This window comes from Manis pentadactyla, chromosome 11 (assembly GCF_030020395.1).
Source record: "Manis pentadactyla isolate mManPen7 chromosome 11, mManPen7.hap1, whole genome shotgun sequence".
NCBI lineage: Eukaryota > Metazoa > Chordata > Mammalia > Pholidota > Manidae > Manis > Manis pentadactyla.
The window spans coordinates 121,210,387-121,220,103 of NC_080029.1; the positions used below are offsets into that span (position 1 = coordinate 121,210,387).

A 9,717-nucleotide genomic window follows, 5' to 3' on the forward strand; every position below is an offset into this window, starting at 1 on the left:
ACGGGCCTCCCAGCCTGCCCCTCCCTGGGTTAATGTTTGTGGAACCAGCTCTGATACACCCGAACCCCCTCTTTCCTGGCAAACTTCTACCTCAACTATAAAGAGGAACAGGGTGCCCTGCTCCTGCCCCTGGGGCCCTGAGACCCTCTGCAGGAAGGACAATTGGGTAATTCAAGAGCATCATGAGGGCCTGTGTCAGCCTCAAGGGCACTGGTCCCTGCCCGGAGGAGGGGGGGGCAGTAAGGGCATCGCCTCAGGGTCCCCCCCAGCCCATCCCCATGACTCCGCTTCTCTCCAATACATTGTAAACACCACATTTATTTGAGATTTCCAAACCTCTGGTAAAAAGCACAGGAATGGCAGGGCTCTCCTTCATGCTGCCCTGGGCCCCAGCCCCAGCAGGCATGCAAGCTGGAGCTGGTAGATGAGTCAGACATCTTCCGGACCAGGGCCAGGGGAGGGGCAGGCCCACTCTCGGCCATCCCCACCCCCCACTCACCTGGCCAGGTGGCCGCCCCCCTTCTCCCCCACCTGGCCTCTCTGCTCCCCACCTCTGGAGCTGGGAACCTGAGCCGCATGCTTTGCTCTTTCACACTGGGACCAACCAGCTGCTGTAGGTTGTCTCTGGGGGCCTTGCCTCACCAGTCAGGTAGCCAGCAGAGCAGAGCTGGCCTGGCTCTCCTGTCACTGCACTGTCTACCCACTTCAGGGCTGGGCACTCAGCAGGGGCCTAGAATGGCAAAAAGCTTAGCCAGAGTACCACTGTAGATAAGAAGGGCAGGGCGGCCGACTCAGCCTCTCCCAGCCTCCATTCATCGGCCTCCAGATGGGCCTGAAACTCCTTAAACCTCAATAATCCAAGGTGCAGCGTCAGTGCCTCCTCCTCCAAGATGGCCCCCTGGCTTGGTGTCAGACTCAGGGCTGGGCTATGGACTGTCAGCCACAGCTGCTACTTCAGAGCCCTGAGGACAGCTTCCAACTTCATGGCCACAGCCAGGTCGCCCTTCACCTTCAGCCGCCCACTCATATAGGCCCCCAGGGGCCGCAGCTCCCTGCACAGCAGGGCCTGCAGATCCACCTCAGCCATCTCCACCACCACATCAGGGATGCTGTCAGGAACTCCACGCCCCACCCTCCCTTGTCCTGTGAGGGAAAAGAAAATTTAGCATTAGTAGTGGACAGCTATGCAGCAGGGGGAAAAAGGGGTTATAGCATGTCCTACTGGGAGCAGTGGAAAGTCGTAGTTAAAGAGTCCAGATTTAAAGACCCTGGGTTCAAGTCCTCTGGGCTCTGTGGCCCCTCAGAGTGAGAAGTGGGTGAGATAATGCACAAAAAGTACTCAGCACAGAACCTGGCATGCACAAAGCCGGTAATGAGTGCAGGCCACTTGGAGGAGGAAGCTTGGTTATCTAAGTCCTGCTGACGAGGACAGTGCAGGGGGACAAGGCCTGAATAATCACTGTCTGCAAATGGTGTCTGAGCCCTTAACTGCTATAGGCTCACCCTGAACTGTTGGCAGGAGCAGGGGGCAGTCTGTAAAGGGCCCACAGGGTGGGTGGAAGGGGCTCTCAGCAACCAGGGTGAGAAGGAGGGGCAGGAAGGGCACTGCACCTGTGGTGAGGTCCAGAAAGTAGATGCTCTGGGTGCCACTGGACAGGATGACATTGAACTGGTAGCAGGCCCCAACTTGGCTGACCAGGGCCTCAGACAGGAAGGGCTGCAGAGCAGTTAATAGCCCCTCGGCCACAGGCTGCTTTGGGCTGGGCCCAGCACCACCGTGAGAGGCAGGCGGCTCAACTTCACTCACCATCTCCAAGGTGTCTGCTGGGGGTGGCACAGGGGTGAGAAGGGAAGCAGAGGGAAGGTGGTCAGTGTGCTGCTGAGGTCAGGACACTGGAGCCGCCAGGCTTTTCACAGCGGTTCCCCGTGAAGGCCTGTGTTCAACCTCTGCTAAGAAACTGCCCTTGCTGGCTACTGTCTCTTCCTCCCATGGAGGCTCCCAAATGCCTCCACACACTCACGACGGACACCTGTGCCCTTTTCACTGCCTTAGCTCTGGTCTGCTCTAGAATCAGGGTGGCCTGAACAGCTGGGCAGGGTGTGAACTGCGCAAAGGGGCCTGATTAAGGGCGCAAGTAGCAAAGCTCAGTCTGTGCTGGACACCAAGCTGAGTGCCCTGGCGAGCCCGTCCGCCCTCTTCCCCAAGGCTCCTCACCTGGCTCCAGGGCTGGGGCCCCTCCTGCCACTGAGGACAAGCCTCCTCCTCCCAGAAGGTGGAGGGCCAGCTGCTGGAGGGTGCTGTCCAAGCTGGGCCCAGTTGGGTTGTCCTGGGGTGGCTGGAGCACAGCCTCCACGGCCAGCTCCACGCGGTCCACCTCTAGCCCCCAGGCCCTGGTCACATCATTGATCTCCAACTGGAGGAGGGCACGGGGAGAGATGGACTTCCTTCAGCAAGACATTCTGAGGCACCTTCCCTGGACAGGGTGACATGGCCACACACGGACACACCTCCAGGAGGAAGGGAATTGCCCAGGTGAAGAGTGTAAGGGGAAGGAGGACCCTTCTAGGCAATGGAAACAGCCCGTGCGAAAGCCCAGACAAGAGGACCGGAATGTTCAGGAAACTGTAAGTAACCATAGTTCCACTTAGCTAAGTGTGGGCTGGGAGACAAGATGGAGGCGGGCTGGTCCTGCTCACTTGGATTTATTCTGAGGCACACAGCCCAGGGAGAGCGGAGGGAGGACTTGCTTTTTGGAAAGAGACTCCTGTCTATGTGGACCCTGCATTGGAGTGCTGAGGGTAGAGGCATAGAGACCACACAGGGCACTACTTCAAGTCCCGGGCAGAAATGATGCAGATCTGGTGTCAGGCAGACAGGCAGCTGTGGAGTCAAGACCCCGTGAGGGAGGGGCACGACTCTGTGAACTGCGTTAAGCTACCTGCAGTGAGACGCCAGAGGAAGGGAACCACCAGGCTGGCCAGCCGCCTGCATGGGCAAAGACAGAGGGGGTGAAGGGGGGGCGATGATGTCGGGCTTCTGGTGTGGGCTCCTGCAGGGACTTTGAGTCTGGGAGGACACCAAGAAAGCACACAGAGAGAGAGACGCCTTAGGGGAGGGAGAGGAGGGATGATAGCTTTTCTCATATAATAAACTTGAGGTGTCCATGGAACAGCCAGAGTCCAATGGGCACTCAGATAAATGGGGCCCAGGGTGCAGGAGAGAGTCCAACAGGAGCAGAATGTTGTAAATAAATTGTGTAAGTAATCGAGATAACAAAAGCCCAGGTGGATGAGCTCTCTCCAGAAGTTGATGAGAAGAGGTCATTGCCAAAAACCTGGAAACTGCAGGGCAGGAGGAGTAACCCGGAGTTACCAGGCAGGAAGAAGGAAAAGCAGGCGTGTGGAATAATGGAAGTGAAGGGAAGCACAGGACCCGTCAGAGAGAGAGGAGGAGGGTCCAGAGTCCAGTAAGAGAAGGGTTAAATTAAGAGTGGCCCTGCGCCCCCAAGAGAGGTGACCATGACAGTGGGCTAGGAGCCTGGGGGACGCCAAGACTAAGGATAGGAGGGGAGGAAAGAGAGGAGAGAGAGGGCTAAGAGTCCGAGAGGGACGGGTGTAAAGGGAGGGAACAGGTATGTGCAAAAAGGAGAGGAGAGAGAGGCCGAAGGAGGGAGGGAGCCGGGCCGGGGCCCAGGGCGCGGCCGAAAGCGGACGAGCCTCACCAAGAGGAGGCCACTTCCACTGAGCAGGAAAAATCACACAGGTGAGGAGACCGAAGGGATGGTGCTGGAGGCGGCTGAAGGAGCTCCTGTCCTAGAGATTTTTACTCTTGAGCAGCAAGAGGCAAGGCCTGCGGGGGGGGGGGGGGGGGGGGGAGGGGGGGGGGGTCGGGGTCGGGGGTGGGCAGCCGCTGGACAGGGCAGTGAAGGGTGCAGCCGCTGGCCTCGAGTCAGAGTAAGTAAGTGGGGGAAAGGAGGGTCTAGCAAGCGAGAGATGGGGAGTGGGCAATCCCTCCAGATGAACAGCAAGTGGAAAGGGGAGAAAGAATGAGAAAAATATGCCGGAACCAGGACTTAAGGGAGGTGTGGTGAGTTTCCTGAGATTTTACTGTAACTACAGGCACTGACTCCACTCTACCAGGCATCAAACCAGTCTGGTCAATGGGCCCTAAATGACTCCAACATCCTAGCACGGAACTGACTTCCCCCAAACTGCCTCTCTCAGCTTTGTTGCACCAAAGCAGTGTACAAGGCTGAAAACAATTTTCTCTTCCTAAAGGTAAATTAAAATGCAATGTGGTTTCACAAATGAAGATTGTTAACAACTAGCATTCTGAGTTGTAGAAGACTGAACACTGGATTGGAGGGGTGGGGGTGGGGGTGGGCTACCTCTGGCTAACTCTCCTCTTGACCTTGGCTCTAACAGGCAAGTCATACAATTTTTGAGCCTTAGTTTCCTCTATACAAAATAAAACAATACCAGCCCTCTTACAGCAAAATGTAAGGCCAAGACACACGGGGGCAGGCAATAGGACTACGGGGGGGGCAGGCAATAGGACTTCCTAAGCTATAAAAGCTATGCACATGACAGCTATTGTTACTATCACAAGTCATATTTTCCTGGGAATTTCACCCCCCAAGCTGTCCTCTAACCCAGTTCCCCTGGGGAAAGCAGAGCTAAGGGGAACGAAGAGAAACTTCATCCAAGTTGCCGTCAGAACATGGGAGAAAGCACACGGTAAGTGTGGGGAGCAGGGGACATGCTACCATGTATGTATTCACGTCTACCCCATCTTGTCACAGAAGGGGCTTGAGGTGAACTCTGTGTAGATAATTGCTCACACATGGAAAAGCAGGAAAAAGGTCCCAATGTCGTCGTGTCCCTTTGTTCTATCCAAAACAAGGAACACAAAACCACAAAAATGTGCAAGCTGCCCTGTGGAGCACAGAATTCCCCAAAGGGGACCGGGCCAGGAAGCTCCCGCTCCTTTCACCCTGCTGGCCCCGTGAGGGCCTGAGCCCCAGTGTGGCAGCAATACCCTCAGAGCAGTAAAGGGTAAACCTCAGCAGTCAGAGGCAGGGCCCAGGAAGTCGTGTTGGGCGCTCCCGCCAGAGCCCCTTCACCCCTCAAGGACAGGTTTGCCCAGGATCACTATGGTCTCTGCCCACCTTCCCGTCCTCAACTCACAGTCCCGTCCAGCCCACTGGCTGTTCAAAGGCCGTTACACTGGACATTTGGTACCCTGAGGCCCAGAGTGACCTGGAGTTTGGCTCAAAGTGCCCTGGCAGGCGGAGCCAGGCCCCGCAGGCAGCTGCCCAACTCGGCCCTGTGAGGAGCCGCCTACCAGGAGCTGGTCGCTGATCTTGAGCTTCTCCATCTGGATCTCCCGCAGGGGCCTCCTGAGCAGGGCCTTGGTCATGGCATTCTGGGCCGTCATGCGCGTGGCTGTGTTCAGGTCCTTCACAGTCATCACTGACAGTACTGGGTCCCAGATGCGGAACTGGACGTCGGCCCCCACAGAGAGCACAGCCCCATCCTTAGAGGCCAGCTGGGGGGCCACGATGAAAGAGGAGACACTCAAGGGGCTGGTGCTACAGGGAGATCAGGCCCACTGGGACCACCCAGTTTGACCCACCCACCTGGTCGCCAGCTCCGCAAGGGCAAAATGGTGTCCCCAAGGGCCTGGGGTTAGGTAAATGGAGCAAAAATGTTCTCTCAGCCTCCAACCTCAATTTTCTGGTTTCCCCTCACCCCCTCACCCCTGCCACCCCTGATGGCCCCCTCACAGGCCATGGTACCGGCATGCACAGTATTCTATGCACAAGCCCCCACTCCCTCTCTCCAGGGGAGCTAAGAAGCCCCTCACCTTGCAGGGAGGGACATTGAAGGCTCGGGTCCTCAGATCCACCCTCTGAAAGGAGTCAATGAAGGGCAGGAGCAGAACCATGCCAGGCCCTTGAGGGGTGCGGATCCTGCCCAGTCGAAACACGATCATCCGCTCATAGGTGGGCACAATCTGTCCATGACAACAAGGGAAAGGCTTGAAAGTAGTGAGCCTAGGGTGGCAATGCCATCTGCTCAGGCCCCCCCTTCACCTCTCCCCTGCTTGCTTTATTCAGTGTCAGGTATCTTTAGCTGTTTTCAGACGAGAAAACCAAGGCTCTGAGAGGTTGAGTGACTTACTCAAAAATCACATGGCCCCTAAGGGAAACAGACAAGATTCAAATGCAGTTCTGAATGACTCCAAAGGCCATCCTCTCAACTACCACACTGTTGTTCTTCACAGAAACTTTTCACCTGTGTGGTCTGAGGCTAGACATGACTTAAACCAGAAACCGTCTGCCCTTGGCTTAATTAGGGGAGCAGGCTGGGATGATTTAACAGCAACCCTGGGCAAAGGGGTTCCCAACTTTAGATCCCTGGAGTCCTGAAAGCAGCAAATATGTTCAAATTGAGAAAATATGGCCCAGAGAGGCAAAGTGACTTGTCCAAGGTCACACAGTCATTTGTTCAGTGGCAGCTTTAGGCTAGGATTTGGGACCTTCTGAGGACTCCCTTCCAGACCACACCAAACCCAAAGGCTTCCTAGAGAGGTTAACTGCTGCTGAGGGCTGCACACAGGGCAAGGCCCACCTGGGCTTCTACCTGCACTGCAGCTTGCAGGTGTGATCCTCAACTACAGCTTATCCTTTTCCCATCTGCACCGCCCCTTCCTGAATATGAGGCCTAAATTATTACTCATTACCTGCTAGGCCGAGTTTAGTGTTTTTCATTTCTAATTTAGCCTAACCTAAAGGGAGGGAGATTTGGAAAAGATACCCGTGTGCACTTTAAAGCCAGAGTCCAGACTTCAAGACTTGAAAGTTTGGACTTGGAACTCCTTTCCACCACTTCCTGGCTCCCAGTATGACCTTGTACAAGTCTGAGGCTCAGTTTCCCCATCTGAAAAGTGGGAATGAATAATCCTTGTGCAGCCCATTTCACAGAGATGTGATAATATAGTCCTTAGGGGAAGTGGGCAGTGGACGGAGAGTTCATCTATCAATGCCACAGCTCTGTGACCCAGCCAACCTTACCTTCAGGGCAAACCAGCCAGAAATGGGGAAGGTGATCAGCAGCAGCAAGAACCCCAGGAAACTGATGAGGCCATGGCAGAGGCAGGAGGGCCAGCTCTGAGGTGCATCTGGGGACAATGAGCAGAGGCAGTCAAGGAATACCACCTGAGTTTGGTAGTACAGCTGCAGGCTGAGTAACTTGGTCAAATATATCTTAGGCCCATCTACCCCTTGAGTGGCTCCTTCTTTCTCAGGCTCTCAGTTGCCTCCTTGCCTAATACTCCCCTATCTTTGAGCAGGTGCTAGTTAAGGACTATTTCCTCCTCCCACACATCAAAAATCTCAAGTCCCCCTCTCACAAGGCTTATTCTCTGCTGGGCAACAGCCATTGGATCTAAAAAGCCAGTCCATGTAACGCTCTCTGGGCTGAGCAGGAGTCAACCCTTGTCTGACTGATACTGTTTCCCATACCCAGCACAGAGCCAGGAGCATCTGGGCATCTGTAAACATGTGCTGGGTTAGGTTAAATGATGCTGGCATAACATATTCCTCCTTTACCATGAGCCCCAGAAGTGTGCTTTCAAGTCCTTTTGATAATTCCCTAGCCTAAAAGGGTTAAGCATTAATTGCTCATTGATAGGAGCCACAGCTGAGGCTAAGCTGTTTTCTACTAGCTCACCAACAGGAGCCAGAGTTGAGGGCTGTTCCCTACTAGCTCACAATTCTTCACCCCACTTTAATGCCCTAAGCACTATCAAACGCTTCACTCAAGTGGGAGGTAGGGGAGGGAAGAACTAGGAAGATCTGAGCCACAGATCCTGGCCCCTGGAGAAGCAAGAACACAGGATGGGAGTGGAGCTGAGAAAGCCCCAAAATCTGGGATGATGTTATCCTCTGCTCTCCCTCCCCTTCAATCCTGGGCCAGAGGCAGACATGAGAATCTGTTCCATCCTCCCAGGAACCCCATACCCTCTGGACTCTCCCAGCCCCAGATATTAAGTCCCCTTTCCTGCCTTGCTCTAACCCATATTGCGTCTGCAGGAAGTAAACCCTTGACAGGGGCAGGGGTCATTACAGGAGTATCAGGGAGGGACCAAATCCTCTGGGGTTTGGTGGTAGGTTGAGGTATGTGGGGTCTGGTCTATGAGCCAAAGGAACCACTCAAGACTTTGGAGCAAGACAGGGCCACAGCAGACACAGCAGGCAGCTGAGAGCCTGCCTTTTTGGTCTGTGCATCTCCACCAGGAAACAGGAAGAAGCTCAAGTTCAGGGTCTAGAGGTCCCCCCTTCCCCAGGGGGGTAAGATTCTGCCATTTCTCTGCAGCCAAGTGCTCTTAGCATAATGGTGTCCTATGGCTAAACCTTGGTTTCTTTATAGGCAAAATGGGAGCATGAAACCTCTGCCCCGGCCTAACGAGCTGATGAGAGCCGAGGAACGATGAGGCGGAGTTCATCTTTTGGAAAACGAAAGCTCCGGGGCTGTAGCCCTCAGCCCTAGTAAGGGCGGAGCAGCGCTGGCATCCCAGCGCCCGTTCAGGCCTTTCTCCACATCGTGTCCACTCTGTTTCTCCTCTTAGAACGCGAGGGCGCCGGACGGCTGACTCCAGAGAGGCAGAGCGTCCCAGGCCGGGGCTGCGGGCCGGCCCCCACCCCAGTCCGCGGTGCTGGGCGGCCACTCACCGGCCCCCGGCCCCACGCCGCCCCGCTCCGGGGACAAGCAGCCCTTCTGGGAGCCCAAGTAGCCGAAGCTCGACTGCTGGAAACGGTCAAAGTCCCCCAAAGGCAGGGCCCGGTACCCGGACCTGCCGAGCATGGCTCTTGACAAGGGACACGCCCCGCGCCCCCGCGCGGTTCCCGGCCTGCCCGGCGGGCCCCGACACCGCCCCCGACGCCGCCCCGCCCCTGCCGGCCGCCGCTTCCGGGTTCACCTGCGCGGCCGGCGGCGGCGGCCTGGGCGCAGGAGGAAGCAGGCCGGGCCAGCTCCCGCAATCGCACGGCGCCCCCTGCGGTGGGAGGACCTAACTGCGGCCGCCGGGCGGGCAGAGAAGGTTGTCTGAATTCTCGGGATTCCTCCTCCCCGCTCCCAATTGGCGAAAAAAAAAAAAAAAAGGATCCGGAAGTGAAGTTGGGTTTAGTAAGGGGGTTTTCAAGGAGCCAAATCTCCAGAAGCAAGGCATTGCTACCAGCCTTCTTAGTACTCCCTCTCCAAAGTCACATTCTGGGGTAGGAGTGTGGAGGGTTGTCCTTACCTAGAATTAGGGTTTCTCCAGGTCATGGTCAGCAAATTATTCCTCTTTATGTCCCCACAGGCAGCAAGCAGGGCCTGACACAGAATTGATCTCAGTACTTACTGTTGAATGGAGGCATAGGCAGGTCACTGCAGTGAAGGTGGGGTTAGACGTCCTGAACTTTGCCACAAGAGAGAAATTTCATGTCAAACCTCAGGGACCGCAGCTGCGTAAGGAAGGAGGGGAGAGTGCAGAGCTGTCCCGGGGCAGGCCCTCCAGGGCATCACAGAGGTGAGACCCTCAGCCCTGCAGCTCCAGAAGCAGCATGCCCCTTGATCCAGGTACCCAGAGGTAACTTCCTGTCAATAGCTTGGGAAAACCCAAATGCAAATGGCAAGTTTACTCTGAGAAGCATTAATTTTCAGCAGGATATG

At 55.8% G+C, this 9,717-nt stretch overlaps 1 protein-coding gene across 3 annotated transcripts; it reads right to left on the reverse strand.

The window, feature by feature from the left end:
• Nucleotides 1-298: 298 nt before the first annotated feature.
• On the reverse strand, nt 299-9,409 carry STOML1 (stomatin like 1). 3 transcript variants are annotated; one of them, XM_036907755.2, is made up of 7 exons: nt 8,736-9,401; nt 7,077-7,183; nt 5,867-6,016; nt 5,345-5,548; nt 2,216-2,414; nt 1,612-1,824; nt 299-1,143 (listed from the first exon to the last, which is right to left on the reverse strand). In XM_036907755.2, the coding sequence occupies exons 1-7, from the start codon at nt 8,866-8,868 to the stop codon at nt 950-952; spliced, it is 1,200 nt and encodes a 399-aa protein (XP_036763650.2). In that variant the 5' UTR covers nt 8,869-9,401; the 3' UTR covers nt 299-949. The 3 variants fall into 3 exon arrangements, with proteins under 3 accessions (XP_036763650.2, XP_036763651.2, XP_036763652.1); XM_036907756.2 differs by having other exon boundaries at nt 1,612-1,821; nt 8,736-9,399; XM_036907757.2 differs by lacking the exon at nt 299-1,143 and having other exon boundaries at nt 1,648-2,119; nt 8,736-9,409.
• Nucleotides 9,410-9,717: the final 308 nt, after the last annotated feature.